Below are 23506 nucleotides of genomic sequence, written 5' to 3' on the forward strand. Positions count from 1 at the left end.
TGGTGGGGCTTGGCTCACTTTGGAAGTTATTAAGTTTTGGAGTCCATCCAGGAATATTTGGAAGTATTCTTTACCACTGTGAGATAGGGTACATATCAAACTACACTTGCAAATATAGTTGAAATCACAGCATGGCCATTGTCTTTGAATGATATGCTAATAATTTTTAGTCATGAATTCTGAATTTTAGTAGTGCAGAGAAGTCACTTAAAGTGACACTAGGCTACATTAGAATTACCATATTATATATATCATACCTATTCCATTATGAGAACAGAGATTAGAGGTGAGGCAAACTGATCAAAGGGCTGACAGAAAGCCAGATGAGTTGCACTGTGGCACAAAAAGGTAACATGATGGTTGACCCACACAAAGCTCTTGTTTATAGGTTTTAAACACAGACTCTGTAATAAGCATGGACAGAAGTAGAGACGAATACAAGACACAGGTACAATCACTGTCATAAAAATTGGACACCAACCTCATTGCAACCAGGAAAAATTCATTGGTGATTGCCAGGTGTTACATCCTGTGGGTCCAGGGTTGCGTGGGAGTAACGTATGATTGAGAACGAAAATTGTAAAAAAGAAAGAAAATAAACAAATGGGACTGAATGAAAGGACCACAAGGTTAACTTTAATAAATTATGGTATTCACTGTAAAAATGTACTTACTAGAACTCAAAACAAAATAAAACACAGCTGTAACACCAGGTGATTGCACAGAATTTTTTAATATGCAGTGACAAACTGCAAGTAGTTGCCAGAACAAACTGATTGCCCAGAGGTTGAAGGTGCAGCACTCTGAACCTCTGGGCAACCACTGTCATCAAAAGACAAGTGCACAGTTCTGTTGGTGGGAGGCGTCCAGTTAGACTGACTGCAATCACTCTCAGACAGATTGGAGAAGGTTTGCAAATACTTGCTTTCTAATTTAGAAACACAAACAGATTGCCAACATGTTGCAATCAAATTGAGTCAGTCTGTACTGATAAGCACAACTTGTTTGCAACGGATCTCTTTGCAGTGGGGAAATTGCCCAACAGTAACATCAGAAAATCTACTTGAAAAAGATGTGACCTTTGATCCCAAATCACAAACAGGAAGATAACGACTGTTTGTTTTTCCTGTCACGTGTCAGCAATCCATACACTTAGCATGAGGCAAATTGTATGCTCTAACTGCCTGTAGTGTGTGCTACCTTTAGCTGTTTTCAGTTCAGTCCCTGCACAACTACAGTGAGAGCTTCATTTACCAGCAATAAGTCAGACTCGTTCCCAATGGGTGCTGGACTCCGTTATGGCTGCTCTTTGTTACTGATTCTTTTCATAATATTTATGGACAGAATTTCTAGGTGCAGCGAAGGGTGGAGGGCTCGGGGGTCGGTGGTCTCGGGAGCTCGTCTCTGCTTTTCACAGATGATGTGGTTCTGTTTTCTTGATGAGAGCCATGACCTCCGGCTTGCACTGGCGGGGATGTGAGTGTGGAGCGGTTTAGATGAGAATCAGCACCTCTAACTCTGAGGCCGTGGTTGTCAGCCATTAAAATCAAAAACCAATCAGTCTTCATTTCCTCAGATACCGAGACTGCATGGAAGGTAGCATTTACAGTATTTTCCCAAAGTTTCCTTTCCTTGCATTCAGACAATCTTTTTCCCATGGGGAAGTCCTCAGTCTGCACTGATAAAAACAGTATTTTTTTTTACACAGCAGAACACAAACGATGCTCATCTAGTTTGTGTTATTGTGTGACTGTGATGTTTTAACTAATGCGTTAGCTCACTCGTGTATTAAAGTGACAGCAGGGGATCATTAGAGTCATTAGGATTCATCATCAGGGTGGAAATCATTACTCACTCGGCTCCATTCAAAGATTCACATTCACAGATTCGTTTGTTTCTGCATGTGAGGTTAATAGCCCGGCAGCAGCGTTCTTCTCAGAAAGATTTGTTCTTACATGTCAATAAGATGGCCTTGAATTGTAACTTCAGTGTATTTTCAGGTTGAAGCAGGTTCACATTCAGCTGAATGCCATCCAATCATTCCAGTGCATAATCAAATCTATGCTTATTTGGTAAGGCTGAGAGATCTTATTTTGAGTGACAGATAGCTTGGACTGTCTGCAGCAGGTAAGCCATTAAAGTTTCATCATCTTTGTGATTTATTGTCAGTTTATGCGTGTGTACAGTGTAGCGTAGGCACACTGGCAGACTTCTGGGCTCTGCTTTTGTGCGTCCAACTGTGTGGGTAACCCGCATGGCACCGAAATGTTGCTTGTTTATGTTTCCTTTAGCTCTGTACAGTAGAATAAAACCCAACTCAAAAGTCACCTGCATGCCTTGTTCCTTATCAGCTCAGTGCCTCACATCACCAAGACAGACTGGCGTGTGTCGAGGGAGACGCTGGCTGAAAATCTCCTGAGAGTGAAATAACTGTGGTTTTGACTGATAGACTTAAAAGGAGACAGAGTAGAATACACGTCACTGAAGAACACGCTCTCAGGATGCTGTATGCAGGTCACAGCAGGCTAACCTGCTTTGTCTTTTATTATTTTTCTCTCTGACATCTTCATGCACCGATGCATCACTGGCATGCACTTAAAAATACCGGAGCTTTATGATGTCTCTGCACTAACTATAAGGCTGTGTGTTTGAGGGTGTGAAGAGCAAGGAGTAGAGGATTGTGAGGAGCGGATAGATTGGAACGTATTAAAGTATTAAAACTTTCTTCTTGTGAATGTGTGGGCAGATAAAAGAGGGCAGGAAGTTCACATGAAGAGAGAAAAAAAAAAGGAGTGAAGCAGAGTTTAGACGAGATCAAGAGCGGAAATAAGCACATGAAACCAGTTCAAGCCTGTGGTTAATTCAGATGTGTGTGTCTGACCTGGCTTGACTAGCCTCTTATGGCGCCTTTGGAGAAATAACTCAGACATGCAAAACTCAGTTTAAAAAGAGTGCTCTCGATATGTCTTATTTATTTATGCTATATAAACTGTGATTGAATTGTGCAAACAGATGAGTAGAGACAGAATCTGACAACATTTTGACATCACCGCTTTGGTGTCCTTAGCCGACACTGAAATCCCGCACCGGTGCCATGCCAGAAGGAAAGTCGAGACGTGCTTGTCTACAAACAGTATCCACATTGTTGCAACAAATTAAAAACCCTCAAAAATGTGTTTGATATCAGTTCAAACTGGTTTCCAAGTTTTGAAGTTTTAATCTGACATTTGATGGCTGTTGAATGTATGAAGATTGGCTGGGCCAGCGCTTCTTTAAAAAAAGGAAGATGTTTTTCTTATTCCAGGCATAGAATACAGGTATGTGGGGTGCTTCTCCCTTTGTGTTAATCAATGTCTTTCTCCTGAGGGCTAGAATGGCTGGTATGTCTTTTAATCCAAACAGCATTCAGCCTGCCAAGGCAATAAGTCATTGGCTGGATTAACATTTGCCCTGGCATGTGTGGAACTGAGCGTGTGTGTGTGTGTGTTGGATTATGTGGAAGTATTTCCTTTAAATTAGGTGGCTAAAAGCATTGGCATTAATATCCAGTTATAACTGCTACCACCGTTCTCTGTTATATTTTTAAAAGTGGCTGCAGGGATTGACTGCAGCTGTTGAGAGATGATGTCTGGCTCTCAATTGAAGTTCTTCTTCATCCTAAATGTGCTGATGGAACTGAGGTCAGGGCTCGATGGAGGCCAGTCAAGTTCAAAACAAGAAACCTCTCTTCATGGATCTGTTTTGTGCACACTAGCTTTGTCCTGCTGAAACAGGAAATGCTTGTACAATGTTGCCAAAAACTTGCTTTAATATTAAAAACGGCACCAAATGACAGAACCCACATACTTCTGCACACAAATATATGTATAAGTTTTAGGTTCAACAGCCATGTGATGGCGCTTGCCATAAACTGAACACACAGTACACAGTTGTAGAGACACTGATGTTCTTGAGCATTATATTGGAACGCTGTGTAAAATCTAAACAAAAACAGAATGTAAGGATTTTCAGAATTCATAAACCCATATTTTATTCACAATGGAACATAGAAAACATGTCAAATGTTTAAACTGAGAAAATGTACAATTTTAATAAAAGTATTTACTTTGAATTTTATGACAGCAACACATGTCAGAAAAGTTGGTCAAGCTCCACTTTAGTCCAGGGTATGCGGTGTCCATGTTTTCCATAAAGATGTCTGACCACTGAACAGTTTTCCACTTTGACTCAATCCATTTTAAATGAGCTTTGGCCCAGAGAAGACGGCACTGTTTCTGGATCATGTTCAAAAATGGCTTTTTCTCTGCATGATAGAGCTTTAACCTGCATTTGTGGGTAGCGAACTATGGTCACAGACAGTGATTTATGAAAGTGTTCCTGAGCTCATGCAGTGATTTCAATGACAGATTCATGTCCGCGTTTGATGCAGTGCTGCCTGAGGGCCTGAAGATCACCAGCATCCAATACTGATTTTCAAACTTGTCCCTTGCGCACAGAGATTTCTCCACATTCTCTGAATCTTTTGATATTATGTACTCTAGATGAGACATTCAAGGTCAATTTTACATTGAGTAACATTATTCTGAAATTGTTGTTACTTACCTGTTGCCAGATTTTTTTTTTTACAAAATGTCACTCCAGCTGCTTCTTTTTAGTACCACTTAGTTTTCCAGCCTTTTGGTGCCCTCATCCCAACTTATTTGAGATGTGTTGCTGTCATTAAATTCAAAACTAGCAAATATTTTTTATCAAATAGTAAAATATCTCTCTGTAAACATTTGATATATTTTCACATTTCTGTTGTGAATAAAAATGGGTTTAAGTGATTTGCAAATCAGAGCATCGCATCTCAACTTTTTGGGAATTGGGGTTGTGGTGGCACATGCCCTCTGAATCTAATCCGTGTTGAACCCACACAAGATTCAACTTTGCATTGAATGCCACATTCAATTTAAAATGAATAGGAATTGCATTAAATCTTTTGGTGCTTCAAATTACTTTACATTTCATTTTAGCTGCATTCCTGGTGTGTCAGTCAAATTTCAGGGTTGCCACTGACCTTTTCCAGCTAGCTTGAGGACCTGGCGCTGCTGCTGCTGTTGCTGGGGGAGGATGTTGGATGAGAAGCTTGGAGCGCGTCTGACAACTCATTGGTCACATTCACCAGCCCCACCAAACTGAGCCGGAGGAAGGCACTGAATCTCTACCAGCCACTGACCTCCCTACAGTGACATACGAGACATTCAGGGCTCCTCTATGAATCAGGGTTGTTTGCTGAAAGGCTAATTTGTTCTGTGTGCATAATAAGTCTTGTTCCATGCATTTACTTGCACAGGAAACTCTTGAAGGTTCACATAGTCTTGAATCTCAAGTGCTGACCTCAGTATGAATGTTTCTGTGGCAGCCATTTGACTGATGCTTGCATGCTGCAGGCCAACTGAACACTATGTCAGTGAGAAATAATTTAAATCCCTTAAGCTTTCAAAGTCCCCATCAAAGGTTCAGAGTTCTGCAGAATATCTTAAATTAAGACCATCTTTAAAAACAAATACACACACACACACACACACACACACACACACACACACACACACACACACACACACACACACACACACACACACACAAAACAAAGTAACAACCTAAAACCCCCTTTTTTTAATGTCACAGGTATGGTGTAGATTTCCAGCAGCTATTTTATATGTTTAAACACATAAACATATGATTTTATGCAAAGAACATTTATATTTTTTGTATTTGTCATTTATTATTTCAGACCTGGGAGGTGCAAATTAAATGGAGATAAGAAAATCAATACGTTCTCTTTCTGTGTAAATTGTTGTTTTATACTAATGAGAATAAATATTATATCACTGCAAGCAGATGCCTGAGAATATAGAACAAAAAATGTAGGTTCTAGACCAAAAACATTTAAAAGCAAGAAAAAGACTTGTAAGCCTAAAAACATACTGAGAATGTAGCACACTGTATAGCATATCTTGCAAGTAAAAACTGTGTGATTTCAGTAAAGGCTATTTATGCCCATTAGAGCTTTATGCATAACTGTGCCCATGTTTATAGTGAGCTGGCCACAGAGGGAGATAGATGCCCCAAAAGACATGAAAACTCACAATGTACAGTCAGTTCCACCCAAAGTCCAGCAACCGGAGACTCTTTAAGCAACAAAAAGAGGGAGGGCGAGGATTAGTCTCAGAGCCACAATTCAGGATGAAACAATGAATATATCAGGAAGCTGGCCCCCTGGGGTGAAGTGCTACAAGAGTGCCTCAGGCAGCTGAAGACAGACGGTGATGAGGAAGAAGAAGAAATATCTTGGAAGGCACACGCCTCCATGGGGTGTATCATCAGCGCAAAGCGAAAGTGGCTGACATCCGAAAGTGGTTAGAAGAGGCTGGCTTAAAGGATAGCACATTGCAGCACAAGAACAGGCCTTAAGCACCAGATCCGCAGAGGCAGGAGTCCACCACAGCAGATGGGACCCAGGGTGTAGGCTGTGCAAAGGATCCCCTGAGACAGTCCAGTATGTGATAACGGGATATTAGATAAAAGCTGGGACAGCATACAACAAGAGGCATAACCAAGGGGCTGATGGAGTGCATAGTGTGGAGCATCTGGGTGGTGTATGGATTTAAAGTCCCGGAGTCTTGTAGGGTGACATGTCCAAAAAAGGTTGAGGACAGCACGACTAAGGTCCTGTGGGACTTCAAGTACAGGACAGACAGCTGCAGGCTAACCAACTAGACATAGTGGTGGTTAACAAAAGCAGAGGACAGAGGCAGTTGTGATAGAGGTGGCAATCCCAGCTGGCAGTAACATCAGACAGAGCAAGTACTGAAAATTACCAGGGGCTGAAGGAACAACTGGAGGAGATGTGAAAGGTAAAGTCCAAAGCAGTCCCAGTCCTAATAGGAACATCAGGAGCTGTAACCCCCAGTGGCTCCAGGAGATTCAGGTGCAACGCCTGAGCTCTATGTCCTGAAGAGTGTGGTAACTAAGATACTAGGCAGGACTATCACCACCAGCCTGAAGCACTGAAACATGTTCATGCCAAATTCTGACCCTACCATCTGAATGTTGCAATATTAAACCAGGCAATGTTTTTCCAGCCTTCTGCTGTCTAATTTTGGTGAGCCCCTGCAAATCGTAGCCTCACTTTCCTGTTCTTAGCTGACAGGAGTGTCACGGAGTGTCCTTATGCTGCCATAGCCCATCCTCTTCAAGGTTTGATGTGTTGTGCATTCAGAGATGCTCCCCTGCACACCTTGCTTACAACAAGTGAGTTACTTGAGTTACTGTTGCCTGTTTCAGCTTGAAACAGTCTGTCCATTCTCCTCTGATCTCTGATATCGACAAGGCATTTTCACCCAGAGAACAGCAGCTCACTGGATATTTTTCATACCATCCTCTGTAAACCCTAGAGATGGTTGTGTGGGAAAATCCCAGCAGATCAGCAGTTTTTGAAATATTCAATCCGGCCTGTCTTGCACCAACAACTTGTGCCATGTTAAAATTCACTTAATTCAGCATTCTTCCCCATTCTGATGCTCGATTTGAACTTCAGCAGGTCTTCATGACCATGTCTGCATGTCTAAATGCATTGAGTTGCTGCCATGTGACTGGCTGATTACAGATTTGCATGAGGGCACAGCTGAACACGTGTAACTAATAAAGTGGCCTGAGAGTGTATACTGTAGTAGTACATTTTCGGTGCTATTTTTAAAAACCTGCAGGTGGCACTGTTTAGCCCACGGTCCTTGTAGCAGAAAACACAACACAGAGAGAGAGAGAGAGAGAGAGAGAGAGAGAGAGCATCAGCACTAACTACTGCACACTCCCGTCCCACCAACACACATTTCATTGTCCCAAAGCTTGGAAAAGGGAGTCACCGGGCATCTCTCCTCCTGCCTGAACCCGCAGAACAGATTTTTGTTCTTTTGTTTTGACTTTTAACGGGCTGATTACCATGATCATGAAGCTATAGTCAGACCGCGGATCTGCAAGGGCTTTGACTGAGCGACACCTGCTTTCACTCACTCCGTCGTACCCCCCCCCCCCCTTCTCTTTGTCTCTTGCATCTCTGCAGTTCACAACCAGCAGTACCGAGCAGAGAGCGGAGGTGGTGGTGGAGGAGGAGCAGCACGGTGTACCTGACACCTACAGCCGCGCGTCGCAGCGCTCTTTCTCTCGCAGAAACAACCCGGACTGGCAGCCACGGGTGCCTCCTCCTCTCTCCTGGCTGTGCGTTAGTTAAGAGGAAATCTGTGGAGTTTGAACGGGACACGTTGCTTTTGTTGACAGTCCGCAAAACTCTGACAAATAATAATAATAATTTTTTTTTTTTTTTTTAGAAAGCAACAAAACACTTTGGACAAGTGTCTTTCAAAAACTGCCGGGGATTTTCTGACTGATTGTGAGTAAGAGGACTACACCTTCAAAGATGCGTCTGCCGGTGCTTCTCTGTGCCGTGGTGAGTCTGTGTGCAGCACCGGGCCCGGTGGCCGGGGCGGACAGAAGCTGCGCCGACCTCCGGCAGTTCTACACCGGGAAAGGTTTCACTTCGGAACGGGTTCCTCAGACAGAAATCTCCGGTGAGTTTTTTTTTTTTTTTTTTTTTTTTTTGGAGGTGGGGGGGTGACAAAGAGAAAAACACTTCACAGCACTGATTAAGTCAAGTTTTTGTGTCATTATTATCAAAACGTGAATTTGTCAGATTGCTCCAAATATTGTAGGATGTTGTGATATTCTGAAATTACGACTTTTCTCTTATTTTCTGGGATTCTTATGGGGGTGTTCAGGATGCCTGCAACATTTCTATCGCAATACACATAGGCTGTGCTGAATATTTGTATTAATTATTGAGTGTTTGGTTAGTGCGCTGTGGCTGGTGTGAATAAGCGTGATAGGCGACTCAATTTTAGGTTTCCTTTGTTTTTGTTTTTTTATTGTTCCAAATGGCAGGTGTGCTTAGGCTTTATTATGCTGCATGTCAGTTCATTCTTTTTAAGCCTCGCTGTGCACACCTATAACATCCCCCTCATTCAGCATCTCAGTGTTTCCCAGTCTGCAGGCACTCCTGCTCAGTCCTTTAGGGTATGTTCATTGTCTGCTGAGGGCACAAATGCAGGTGGGCGTAAGCCATGTGTCCTTTTCATTGCTTTTATATTTGTGTTTGCTGATGTTTGTGCTCCGGGTGTGAAGAACTGTTAATATAAACTACAGGGGAGGATTCAGACTTGCTTTCTGATCATGCATGTGGACAGCAGTGGTACAGTAATGTGTCCTGGGGTATTTTTCATTGTCTGCCTTGCTGTGGAGGGACTGCAGGTGTAGTGTGTGTTTGTTTGTGTGTGTGTGTGTGTGTGTGTGTGTGTGTGTGTGTGTGTGTGTGTGTGAGACCCAATAGATACCATAATTTGTATAAACTAATAATTTAGGCTAGTCCGGGGCAATATCCAGTAACAGCTATTGCTCAGCAGTCACACAACATAAGATGCTGCTGGGCTAAACAAGAGAAGAGATGGTTTACAGTCATTTCAGTTTTTTTGTCTCATTCCTGGACTCTGTCTTGTCAGTCAGTCGTACAACTAGTCAGGCAATCATGCATTTCAGTCAGTTAATCAATCAGTCAATTACCCAGCCAGTCAAGTGATCAGTCATCTTCATCTCCAGTCAGTCAGTCAGTCAGTCAGTCAGTCAGACAGCACACATCAAAGTCTCTCTATCTTGTCTCTTTGGCTGCTGCAGAGCATAAATGCAGATTAAAACTGTCTTGGCCTTGAGGAAAGTGAAATTGAGTTGTTTTCCCCTTTAAAGCAATCATCTGTCGGCCTCTGTCTCCTCCCTTATTTCACCTAAAGATGGACAGACAGCAGCAAGCGTGCAAAGGAGATGAAAGTGAGGGGAGATTGAGGTGTGTTTGTGTGTTCTGTGTGTGTGATCTGAAGGTCATTTTGTGTTGTGTCAATGGAAGTGCTCTCTTATGGGCAGCTGAGATATTAATATTGGATGTGTGTGTGTGTGTGTGTGTGTGTGTGTGAATGAGATAGACACCAGCAAATAGATAACAGTGAGGCAAAGAATGTGAAAATGGAGAGAAAAGAAGGAGGGAAAAAAAAAAAAACCCAGAGCCAGGCAGTGAGTCACTCAAGGTCTGTCTGTCTGTCGGTGCTTCGTGAAAGACTACGAAAGAGACTCGACATGACATTTTCCCTCCTCTTCCATTAAAAGCTCATCTTTTATTGACAGATGAAGAACACAATGCTTCAGTCTCTTGGACCTTGATCTGCTCTAGTTATTTGCGCAAGAGTTCTATCTTCCCAGAACTCATTAAAACTAACAACCAGTTAGGAACAGAAAGATGGAGACAGGAGGAAGAATTCCCCACAACAGGGGCTTTCAGTCTCTCTCATTTCAGCGACCTTAGGTGGGTCAGTTTAGCCTTTCTGGCCTGCTGGAGACAGACTCTTCCGCACTCTGGAGGATGTCCAGCCTGAGAACAAAACCTATTAATAAAGCTGTATTAAATTGGAAAGACCCCGTAGATACAGAATTACTCCTTTCTTCTTTACTTGCACGATACAATGCTCTGCGTCTTTAATTCCTCTTTATTTCATTGTGCTCTGCATTGTTTTTTCAAGCATGCGTTACAGTAATAGAGACAAATCCTTACCATACAGGTTATAATAAAGTTATACAAAAAAAAGTCCTCCAGCACAACTGACTGAACATGATCATCTGAAGCAATATTTGGTCATTTAGCACACTGAGCCTTACTTGCCTTCTTAATGAATCCATTATCTCTCAGGGCAGTGAACACATGCCAAATATCTAAGACCCGCGGCCTTCCTGTGCATGCAGCAGACTCACATCTGGATGAACAAACACTTTCCTAATGATATGGGACAAGACCCAGCTGTTGCTAATCATAAGCAGTTCACAGTTAGTATTATCTGCAGAGCACAACAGTGTTTGGGAAGTTTAATTCAGGCAGAAAACTTCCCTGGGTGACAAATCAGTATATCAGTAAATAGATTAAGTACATAAAATTGAGTTTTGGGCTCTGATGCAAGTACTAAAAGCAGCACCTGCCTCACTGAACCAGAACAAAACCTGAATTCAGGACATGAGCCTTCATATTCCCTACAGGATGGATTTTAATAATACTGAGAAGCCCCAGACTTAGGATTTAGTGCCATCATCAGGTCAAAAATTTAATTTGTCCTGCAAGAACAAATAACGTTCCCGTCAGCTTTATGTTGTGTTAAGTGCTAATTAGAAAGGTTTCTTATTAGCATGCTAATATGCTAAACTAAATTAGTGAACATGTTTGACAATGAGGGTGTTGCATTCTGAAATCAGTGTTTAGTACGATGTACCTCGGTTTTGTAATAATACACACATTAAAGCAAAGTTGTAGTTAATGCTAGATGAGGTGACCCTGAACCATCCCTTAATTATCCAGCTGCAGACTCAGGCCTCTAGGGGACTAACAGTGATCCACTGAATACTACTTCTCCACTCACCTTTTGTCACTCCCCATGCATTAATATGTCATTAACTCTTCTCTTTCCCATAGTTTGTTTTGCCTCTCTGTGCTCTGTTTATTTCATTTTTGCTTTCCCCTCACCCCCTAGCTGGTTGTGGTAGATGGGTGATGTCCCTGAGGGGAGATCTTATCCTGTTCAAAGGGAGTTCTTCCTTTCCACAGTTTCCATGACTTAGGGGATCATCTGACTGGTGGGGTTTTGTCTCTAATATTACCTTATGACTTGACGTGACTGTTGTTGTGAAATTCCGCTAAATAAATAACATTGAATTGATTTGAATTGTAATTACAACTGAGAGACTCTTTGCATTGCCTGGTGGTTGCACAGCCTGGTGGTTATTTGTGCACCAGTGCTAGAAAATGAAAGAAACATTCTTTCATCCTTTGTAATGAAAGGATCATCCCTTTGAGTCGCTAATATAGGACATGCTTTCTGCTTCTACCATCAATCAACTATGATGTGAACACATCCTCCCCTGGAGTTTTTGGTAAAGTCCTTCAGCTGTTTCATGTATTTTTCCAAACCAGCACGTAAATGGTAAGAAGTCGAGTTTTCATTATGAATGCAAAACAGCCAAACAAAAAGCTACTCTGAATGGAAGGATTTTCATTTATTAATTTTTTTAAAGTATTTATTTATTTATTTAACCAGGAAGTCCAATTGAGATCAAATCTCTTTTGCAAGGAAGACCTGGCCAAGGTAGCAGACACACAAAGTCAAAACAAGAAATGAAAGGAATTTAAAAAAAAACCACGCAGCACCTTCTAGATCTCTATTCTAGGTTTGTAATTAAAATCTAGAAGACATTCTAGAAGAAAATGCATGCTATATTTCCAGGCTTAAACAGGGTGTGAGTATTTGTAAGAAAATGTGATAAAAATCATTCCACAGTAAAATTTGTGTAACACGATGAACAGATGCTTTACATTTCTATGTTGAATTTAAAAAAAAAAAAGAAGAAGAAGAAACTACTCTTCTCAGTCCCCACTGACATCTATTGTTCTTTAGGTTTAACACCATATGAATGGAACTCGTCTCTCCTGATGTATGCCTGTCTTTTTGCCCGCAAGCATTTTGGTCAATACTTAAAGGCCAGATCATCCGATAGTCTGTGTGTATGTGTGTGTGTGTGTGTCTGTGTGTGTGTGTTTAAAAGTCAGTGAAAGCCAACACCTTCTTGGAGGAAGACACCAAGTTTCATTCACAAATGCTTTGTCTGCGCAGAGCAGCACACACCCATGTGATCGAGTGACACACAGAAACAGATACAGCGTATGTAACCTGTGCAATCCACAGGTATTGAGTTTTGATGCCTTTGTGTGTTAGTGTACGTTGGCTGTGTGGCCCACATATTGAGTATTTGTTACGCTGCTGCATGTTGAGAAGATAATATAGGAGGAGCTGAAAGGTCATGTGTTGGTACGCTGTGCAAAATGTAAATAAAATGTAATGCAAGGATCTGGGAATCATTTAATCTGATAGTTTATTGAAACTAGGAACATATTTCAAAAACTTTTTTTGGGGGAGAAAATTAAAACAAATTTTTGGATATTATGTATTTGTTCAGTTTAATATAGGATAAGTGATTCTGCATGAATTTACACATATATGTATTTTTCACAGCATCTCAACTTTTCTGGAAACAAAGATGTTTAAAGTCAGATTACCGCAGCAGAAGGCTCAATCAGCTAGGGAGCATTTATTCTTTAGAGTCTTTATTTTAAATCCAGCTTTCATCCTTATTTATCTCAAATTTAATTGAATCTCCTGAAAATGCATTTCTCCTCCTTTCCATCAGAGCTGTTGGCAGTAATTCACTGGTTGGTTGCGATCGCTAAAGAATATGAGCTTTATTCATGAACCCATTAGAGAAATATTGCAGTCTCATCATCCCTCTGCGCATATTTTATTGTTTTCATTTAAGCAGTTTCTCTTTTCAGTGCAGCAGGAGGATCGCACTTTGTCACATTTTGTTCCAAGCAATACAACATCACTTTTCCACTTGCACTGCTTTTCATATAGATCTTTAAACTTTATTGCTGGATATCGACTTCTAGGGAATTTCTGACTTTTTCTGCAAATTAACTGTGTTATCCTGTTAAATGGACGGGTTGTTATATAGTGCTTTTCTACTCTACCTAAGCTCTCAAGGCGCTCATTCACCAATTCATACAAACACTTTTTTCCACACCTATTGTAAGTGCTTTCTATCTAACATTCACACTCCAATTAACACATCAGAAAGCACCTTGGGGTTTAGCATTTTGCCCAAAGGATACTTTGGCATGCTGACTGGAGCAGCCAAGGATCAAACTCCAACCTCCCGATTAGCAGATGACCTGTGCTGCCTCCTGAGCTACAGCCAGCCCAATTAAATTAGCGCTCTAGAAACTACAGGCAGGCAGCACTCATAATATTTGTTGCCTAGCTCAAACATTAATGTTATTTTTTTATTAAATAGCTATAGCTGCTAGCTGTCAACCTCAGTGGCTGATGTGGCTATCGGGTAATTGCTGATAGTTAAATGGCTAATATTAACGTGTGCCCCAGCCAGGTAAAATTCATGATAATGGTTTATCCTTCAGTTTTGTTGAAAAGGGAGCTTTCCTGACCTCTCCAAAGTCCTCATAAAGTGTTGTGGCATCAGTGTTGTGAACTTCAGGTACTGCTCATGTGTTCAGCTGCTGGAGAGTGGAGGAGGTGAAGACGCTGTGTTGGTATCCATACTGTTATAAATGAGTATCATTTTTGTAATGTTTTGCATCAATTAATATATGTACTGAGTATGGATTTTTATATTTTTTGATAGCCCTGGAGTGTGTACAATAGTAGTAATTTTACAGTGGTTGATTTCTAGGTATCAAGTTTTGCTTTCAATTTTTTTTTCTCCCCCCAATTTTTTTTTCTGAACTGGCCATCTCCTTTCTGTCAGCTTCTCTGTGTATGACTGATGCAGCAATTTGCTGCTAATCAATTGTTAAGGTCATTTATATCAAGTCAGTTTAATCTCTAGGTACTGAATTAAATCAGCATTTTTAATCTTCTCTGACATTTGATTAGATTACAGATTCATTTATTCACAGAGAACATTGTTGATCGATTAGTTGATGATGAAAAATAATCAGCGGTTGCATCCTTGCAATCAAATAACGAGAAACTGTGTGCAGCATAGTAGTATATAGTAGTATACAATATATAGTATTCACAAGAAGCTACTTTCAGCTGCTCTCATATTATCAAGGGGCGAGTAGCTCCACATGTTTGACTTTGTAGATTTTTACACCAGAATCAAACCAGGGATCTTTCACTTGTTAGGTGAATGCGTAGCCACTGCAGCATTTCAATATACAAAGCACACAGCATTACAAAGGATTTGGGTTAAAGCGTTTAGTCAGTTTTGCATATAGTGCAGCATGTCCAGTTCCCCTTTATGTGACACTCTCCCCCATTCTAACCATTATGCCTGATTAAATAAAGATATATTATGGCTTTCCCACCCCTTTCCAGTGTCTGAGGAATGCATTTTCTATATATTTTATACATTACATTAACTGCGAGAATAGTGCAGCACTACAGAGTTCAAGAAAACTGCATTTGAAATGTAAGCAGGCATGAATCGTTTGCAGTTTATCTGCTCAGAGCATCTGTGAAACCGCTATGTGTACGAGCGTTTGTGAACGCGTGAGAAAAGGAAACTGATACTGTCTGTCATCTGTCACACATCACATGCTCACTCAGGCGTTTGCAAGACATGCCACCAAGTGGAATTCCAAATACCCAATGCACACATACATACACTCACATAAACACACACACACACACACACACACACACACACACACACACACACACACACACACACACACACACACACACACACACACAAGCTTTTCATGCTCTTCTCTAACTTTCGCACCTCTCCCTCCTCGTCCTCTCTCCTGGTGTCTGTCGATTTCCTGGTGTCATGCTTTTGATGAATGCAGGTTGCGTGCGTGTGTGTGTGTGTGTGTGTGTGTGTGTGTGTGTGTGTGTGTGTGTGTGTGTGTGTGTGTGTGTGTGTGTGTGTATGTGTGTGTGTGTGTGTGTGTGTAAAGTAGAGAGAGGACTTTGGTTGGCTGTTAAAAGCAGAGCTGTGAATCTTTCATGATGTCTGATGCAGTGACATGAGAGAGAGAGAGAGAGAGACAGAGAGGTGAGGAGCAGCAGAGGAGGGTGAGAGCAGACCAGGAAGAAGAGGTGCAAAGGAGGAAGGCTCAGTCTTGATTGCCTTTCCTGTTATCCTCCCTTCACAAAAGCCGAATGCTGTTACAATTGGTTTGATACAGATACTGGCTTCTGTGCTCCATATTTGATCCTTCTGTGGTTTCCTTTTATTTAATGATTTAAAACAGGCCCACACTGTTAAGCCAGTGAGTAAGCACCTCTACAGGAAAAGCGTTAGTTTGTTAAGCCCCCTCTTCCTCTCCCAGATCTTCCCTCAGTAAGAGTAATATTCTCAATATAAGGAGGCAGTGCCAGGAGCAAAAACCTGAAGCGTTCATCAGCTGACGTACATAGCTGCTATCATTAGTTTGAGACTAACTGGATTACTACTGTAGCAACTGAGCGGCACCCCCAAGCACATCATTACTTAAAAGGTTACTACAGTAGGACTATTAGTATAGTAGTAGTAGTATTAGATGTTATCAGGGTTAAATGCTCCAGTGTGGTGTGGATGAGATCCACTCTGGATGTCGTGGGGCTGTCCTGGTTGACACGTCTCTGCAGCGCTGCATGGGACAGGGACAATGTGGTCGGTTTCCCGGTTTTTGACTTCAGGGGGATCGCACTTGTCAAGGTCTGTGGAGAAGTGTGATCCCCCTGCAGGTGAGGAGAGTCCGTTAGTCGAACTTCTGATTCAGGAGGTTTGCGTGCCAGTCATGGTGCATTGGACCAGCTCCTTATCCTCTCTGGGATATTTGAGAGTGCCCAGGCAGTCTACATGAGTTTGGTGGACCTGGGGAAGGCATTTGACCAGTTACTTTAGATTTTTCTTAATTCATTTTTATTAATTAGTTCATTTTGATTTTTCATTTTGACCACATCCATACACACTTTATTAATGACACTTTCGGACAGTTATCAAACAGCAGCTCATAACCTGTGACTCTGTGTGACAGCTCAACTCTCAGAAGTGAAGCCCACCATGTCATACGCTGCTCTCTTGCTTTGGAGAAGCCTGTGGATGGTTTGTGTTGCTCTCTAATAAACACAGAAACAAGATTTATAGAAATAGCTGGAAGCAACAAACTTAACTTCCCGATCACGTTTTGTCAAAAGTTGCTAACCAGACCCGACACAAACTTGATGCAGTAAAAGCTTGAACAAAACATTGTTTTTTAGGAGCTTTTCTGTAAAAGACATGAAATCGTAGCTTGTCCAAACCTTTGACTGGTGTTGTGTACATAATAAATTATATTAATGTTCAATGTGTAAAGACTCAAGAAGATATATATAAGCCAGTCAAACTGATGCAGTCAGTAATAAAGTTCCACTGCATTCCAGTCTTCTTCTTTCGGCTGCTCCCTTTAGGGGCCGCCACAGTGGATCATCTGCCTCCATCTATTCCTAACCCAGCATCCACTGCATCATCACATATTATAGAAGTGGTGGGTGAAAGGAATAATAATTTTTTTAAAAAAGGCTAAGGAGTAAGAGCACAAATCGTTCGATGCCTTAACATCAATCTCTACACCTAAAATCAATGGTGGTACAAATCAGTATTGCTTCTCAGTAACCTCTGTCTTTCTCTCCCTCTGCATCCGCCTGCTGGCTCTCCCCCATGCTCCAATTCACACTTCTTCTTCTCTCTCGCCTCCCTCTACTGTTCACTTCCCCCCCCCTTACCAGACACTATTTTTACTTCCTTCGCCTCCCAGCCCTGCTCTCATGTTCCCCTCCTCCACTTCAGGAGTTGAGCATCCATCTGTTTTCTAAATGAAACGATGACTTGTTTGTCGGACGTGGTGGTTGCTCAGCTGCTTTATGAGTCAAGGCTGTTTATACATATGCTCCAGTGAGCCCTGCATATTTTGTGTGCATGCATATATGTGTCTGTGGACAGGATGGTGACTTACTGGCACTTGCGTCCTGTGGATAACAGACATGTACTGTATATAAGGCGATGTGAAGTGGTGCATCACTGGTTATACTGAGGCGTTTTCGGCTTTTAGAGAGAGGTAACTAAATGTTATCAAACGGCATTTTAGACTTAGCTGAGTAACTGAGTAGTCTCAATATTTCCAGCATCTAAATTATGAATATTTCAGTCAGACAAAACTATTTGAATACAAAGAACAATTGAACTGTTCAAGGGGACAAACAACTAATTAACTAATTATTTATAGTTCATTAATTTTTGCTCAGCACATGCTTAAAACACTTTTATTATCACCTTTTCTTGTTGCGTTACAGTCGATTTTAGTTGTTTGTGTTCATTGTCTGCATTTTAATGAAGGGTAACTGATTATTTCCACAAAAGAAAATAAAAACAATGTAGATAAATAAAATAACTTGAACACATTTCCAGGGTTTCACAATAAACTCTATTGAACCATTTTTTGTAACTTCTCATGACAGTCGGTAAGAAAACCAGGAGTGGATGCGATCTGTCGGCTTAGCAAGTTCACTCGCCATTTCGGCAAGAGCTTCAGCATATTAAGCATCACACACTGTGGTTTGTAATTTCAGGGAAGGACGCGACTCAGCGGGTTATGTTCAGACAGACACATCAGGGAGTGTATGCTGAGGCAATGCAGTGCTCTGCTTTCCATTCCGCTAACCGCTGCAAGTCCAGCTCACCAGCGCAGAGCTGCTGCCAGTGGGAACATCTATTAATTGGGTTTTACAAGGATTAATTGTTGTAAGTCAAGTATTTCCTGCAAAGTAAGAAAAACGACCTCGTTTTCACACAGAGTATCAACTAGAGATTTGACCTTCCTGTCAGTGTAAGTTTGCGCCCGTAATACAGCACAGACTTATAGTGTAAGTTGGTGCTGTATTTCCATAATGACAAACCTTAAACTACCTTAATGTTTAAACGTCTGCAAGCTTTACTTTTATATAGGAATGTAACCAGAATGCAACATTTGGCAACCAATTGAGGCAAGTCCCCTACTGCAGAGAGATGTGTTTTTCAATGTATTTATCTGTACATTAATGTATGCATCAATACAAGCATGAAGTGTGATGCCACAGTTGATCATTGCACACACAAACTGGGACATCAACACAGCACCATAACCTTTTATATGTGTACTAGAGGCACACATGGCTCTCTGCGGTCCTCTCCCAAGTGATAGATGTTGTAATGACATCACTTTTGGCAACCGCTGCAGTGTGCGAGAACCTGATCCCGATCAAGACCAAGACTTTTGACCTCAGAGTGTCTTCGGTAAAGCATGTCACAAAAAATGGAAAGTTAACAAAAATCAAAGGAAAAAAAAAAGAGGCCCAGAAAGAACAAATGTAATGAGCTATAATTAGACTAACACATATAAATGACTGCATGACATGACACATGCTGCTCAAAATATTTAACTGCCACATTTGCCTCTTAAATCAGTGACTGTGCAAATTATTTAAGCGACAAATCTGTCACCAGGGTAGATGTTACGTGCGTATTTCCTCCATCGTGACCACACGGTGTCCTAACAGAGAGGTCACAGCCGTACGCACGCATGCACACCCGCCGTGCTGATAGGATCACCGGTGGAGAGTATTATCAGAGGCGAATCTGGTATCCATGGGAGGTTTATCCATCATGGCTCTCCACAAGGTAAAGCAGACAGACTGATATCAGTTTCCAATAGCAACTAAGGACGTGATCATATTTGATAGCGTTACTCAAGTAAAAGAAGGATTGATTTCACGGCTGAGGAGTGGATTTCAAAGGTCAAATCCATGAGAGATCACGGTACAGCTTTCATGCCAGAAACCAGTGGTTCATGGAAAGAGCAAGTCGGCGACTTGTGGAACGTTAACACACAGATGTGAGCACGCACGCACACACACACACACACACACACACACACACACACACACACACACACACACACTGAAAACAGCCTGCCAGCCTCCTGAGATAAATGGTGTGGTTAGTTAATAAAGAATCGGAACTCTAAAATATCCATCTCTGTGTATATTAGTGTGAGACATGGACCTATAATGGGCCTATAATTAGACTTGTTGCTGTGAAAATCCCAACCCTTATGCATGCCTGCTGTCTCTGTGCTTCTCTGAGCCTCTGAGCATCCAGTCTCCCTCATCCTTTTTTATCACTTTAACCTCCTGAGCATCAGCTCGGAGGTTATTTTGTGTTATTTTTTATTGTTATTTCAAGGCATTCCTGTTTTATTGCATGCTGCTGGTGGGAGGGGTGGAGACGTTTATTTGATAGAGGTGGTGGGCTACATAAAAACAGCTACTTGGCTCATAACATTTTGAAGACACTATGTGCATTATATTCTGACGATACACCGGGGTGTCCGTATAACTTTTGAAATGTACCACGCTTTGTTGTAGCGGCTCCAGCGCAGCACTTGAGAGCCTTGCCCAGGGGCACCATGGGAGTCACAATAATGAATTTCTGTGAATAAACTACCGAGCAGAAGAAGATGTGTTCCCAGTGAAATTTAAACAGTCGCTTTGCATTTTTCTCACTTCTCATTTGAGTGCTACAGTATCAGTTACTGAAATTCCAAGTTTTAAATATAGATTGCCTGATGCTATTGCAGACTGTGTAGGAAGCATGTTGGGAACATTTTTTTCTAGCAGTTCAGTTCTCTTATTAAAAATTGTAGTTAGAAACAGACAACAGGAACATACATAAGGAACACACCAGTCCTATTGCGCTCTTATGCTCCTGAACAGGTGCGTCGATGATTCAGAGCAGCTATCAATTATAACAGGCAACCTTTTTTTTTTTTTATAGCAAGAAGCTAATTAAAACAAACTGCACAAACATCAGCGTGATAAGAAGCACTTAATATGTCAGAGATTGTACCGGGGGAACAAATTATTTGATGCGCTACCCCTGATGCCAACCCCCCAACCCCATTGGATGAACAATTAGAAGAAAACCTTATACTGCCAAACAGACATGACTGCAGTATATGATCAAGGTGCTGAATTAGGAAAAAACACACTAAGATTGTTCTTCCAGTTGTGATATCATCCTTCTTCCACAACAGCATGAGGACTGCAGAGCAGTGGTTTTTGGTTCAGATGAAAGGGCGCATCCTTGAATAGGAGCTTTTTTTTTCAGATTCGTTGACAGAAAATCACATTGAAGACACCGAGTGCAGATGGGCGTTATTGCTTTATTCGAACATCCAGCTCCTTTGATGCTACAGTGGAAAAAAAACGCACGGCTGTGCTCCCCGCAGCCCGGATCTGGCGCTCGCCACAGTCATTCAGCTACTCCAGTATTTCAAGGCATGACCTGAAAATGACCGACCTAATATTTGCCCAACCACAGAGATTTGATGCTCCCTGCTGAGAAATGACAGGGACACAGAATCAGTCTCTATTGTGCCCTTATTAACCAGCTTCCACACTTGCACACACACGCACATGCACAAACATGCATCCACCTCTTTCACTACCTTCCCATCACCATCACCACCGCCAACGCTATGTTGTTGGATTAGGGGCTGATGTCTAATCTCCTGCTAATCCTGGCCTGTTAATCTGTGTTAAGGGTTCTTAGCTCACAGCATGATTTCTAAAGCACTGACCTAACCACCGAGGGAATAGCACACACTCACTGAGTTATTGCATATTTGTTCCTGGATATTTGAACCTTGCGCTTTTCAGCATCTTTACATTTATAGAAACTCTTATTACAGCTCATGATACCTAAATCTCTTTTTGGTTTATCTCAGTGAAATAGAGCTCCTGTTTACAGTCAGCTGTAAAAAAAAAAAAAAAAAAAAAAAAAGGCCTAGCCTTGCCTTCACTTGAATTATCCACATACTTGCACAAATGTGCACACTCACTTGGAAAGACGCTGACTCTGTGCATCGTGGCACACACCATTTGGCACGTGTTGGGATTTTTTTACAGACTGGGTGAAGGGGAGAAAAGTGGTAGTTAGCTTAAGAGCCTTTAACTACTCCAAGAAATGGCATAGAATTATGGTATTATGCAACGGAGTTGGTGCCATGTGAACACACATTGACACACACACACACAGGCTGGGCAGCAGACCGAGCTGGACTGTGGGAGGTGGGATATTTTTAGTTCAGTAGTGGTAGAAAATAAGAAAAGGTTTGCCCAAACTAGGGTTTGCCTGCCCCTCCCTCTCTTTTTTTCTCTGACTCCATTTGGCTGTTTTTATGCCACTTTTTTAAAAACCCTACTTTTCATTTTCATTCAAATTTAAGAACATTTTCAGAGCACATTTACATTCATCATTTCCTAGTGTGGCATCTATTTGCTCTACAAACATGGCTATATTAGAGGGCGTGAATGCGGTGTTTCCTAAACCCATTAGATTCTTGTAGCGTCTTTTTCTTCTTCTTCTTTCGGCTGCTTATGGTGTAGGCTGAACAGAGGAACAGTGACTGTAAGTGGTGACACTTTATGCAGATGTAAAGTGCCTGCAGATCTGACATGATTTCATTTTTAGACACCAGATAAAACTGTCGGTCCACCACTTTGATTCAGATTCAAGTAATATCTCCATAGCTATCAGAGGGTTGTCATAAAAATTGATACAGACATTAATGCCTCCCTAAGCTTGAATACTAATAATACCTCCTCCACCATCAAGTTGCTCTCAAGTCAAAATTTAAAATTTGATTTGGATTTAAACACACATTTAATTACATGCCTCAGCAGGATAGTGTATTTAATGTTAATTACTGCTATGTTACAAGCAAAACTGTGTTTAATATTTCTAAGCATCAAGATGTATTTTCACTTTGAGCAGGTTTATTACAAACTCTTCTTACTATTAACAAACAGACCCCTATTGTGGCCGCCATGGACACACAGGCAGGCTTCACTCAGATTTTCTTTCTAGCAGAATCAATCATCTCGAACAACACACTCTGTGGTATCTGGATGTGAAGTGCACTGACCGCATCAAAAATCTTCCTGCCCATCTCTGAGGACTGGGACTCTGAAAGCAGGACATGTTCTGGTGCTGCAGGTGACGACTCTGATTTGGGTCACGGCAGTTTTTTGCACATCCTTCTGTGTCTTGTCTCCTTTGCCTGCAGAGGTTGCAGAAATCCGGTTGATTGAGTAACCAAAATCCAACATTTCTAAAAACCCATTAAAGTGTGTTAAAACACTTCTAGTTCCTGTTCAGCTGCTGAAAGTAACCCAGCTGTGCAGCAGGACCACCAGGACGGAACAGCATTAGCACTGTCGCCTCACAGCAAGAGGGTACTTTCTGTGCAGTGTTTGCATGTGCCTGGGTGGGTTCCACAACCCTAAGACATGCTTGTTAGTTTAATTAGTGATGCTTAAATTGACTGTAGGTTTGAATAAGGGCACCAGTGCTTGCCTGTCTCTCCTTGGAGAGTGATTAAAAATGTCTTGATACTAATCTTCCAATTTCCTTTCAACTTACTGTTTTCTATGTAAAATCTCAGAAATAGTCCATCACTGTTTTCTTTGTTGCGTCATTAATCTCATTTACATTAAAAACTACTAAACTACATTAAAAAAACAGCTTCTTTATTAGAATTCATTAGAATTAGTCACAGGCTCAGTGTGCAGCTGTGCACATTGTATTTTGGAATACTGTAACTTTTTTGCTGACTTACTGCATTGGGTTTTATCAGAAGCTTTTATGTTAATAACTGTGTCTGTTTGTGGTTACACTAGCCACCATTGCTTTAAATGTTGAGATCATTATAGTTCCAGATTCTTTTAAAGCCAGTTACTTT

The 23506-nt window shown here is 41.4% G+C and overlaps 1 protein-coding gene across 4 annotated transcripts in view; it reads left to right on the plus strand.

The window, feature by feature from the left end:
* The first annotated feature begins 1815 nt into the window (after positions 1 to 1815).
* gpc1a (glypican 1a) overlaps positions 1816 to 23506 on the plus strand; it is a 49911-nt gene continuing 28220 nt past the window's right edge. For 2 of the 4 annotated variants that reach the window (XR_004019869.1, XM_030727198.1), the window contains exon 1: positions 7908 to 8609. Coding sequence is in view for 3 of the 4 variants with exons in the window: in XM_030727198.1 (XP_030583058.1) it covers positions 8459 to 8609 (151 nt within the window). In the remaining variant the exon portion in view is untranslated. Of the gene's footprint in view, positions 2128 to 7907; positions 8610 to 23506 lie in introns of those variants that run through there. The other 2 variants (XM_030727200.1, XM_030727199.1) reach the window with 2 other exon arrangements.

Source organism: Archocentrus centrarchus, chromosome 4 (genome assembly GCF_007364275.1).
Source record: "Archocentrus centrarchus isolate MPI-CPG fArcCen1 chromosome 4, fArcCen1, whole genome shotgun sequence".
NCBI classification, from domain to species: Eukaryota; Metazoa; Chordata; class Actinopteri; order Cichliformes; family Cichlidae; genus Archocentrus; species Archocentrus centrarchus.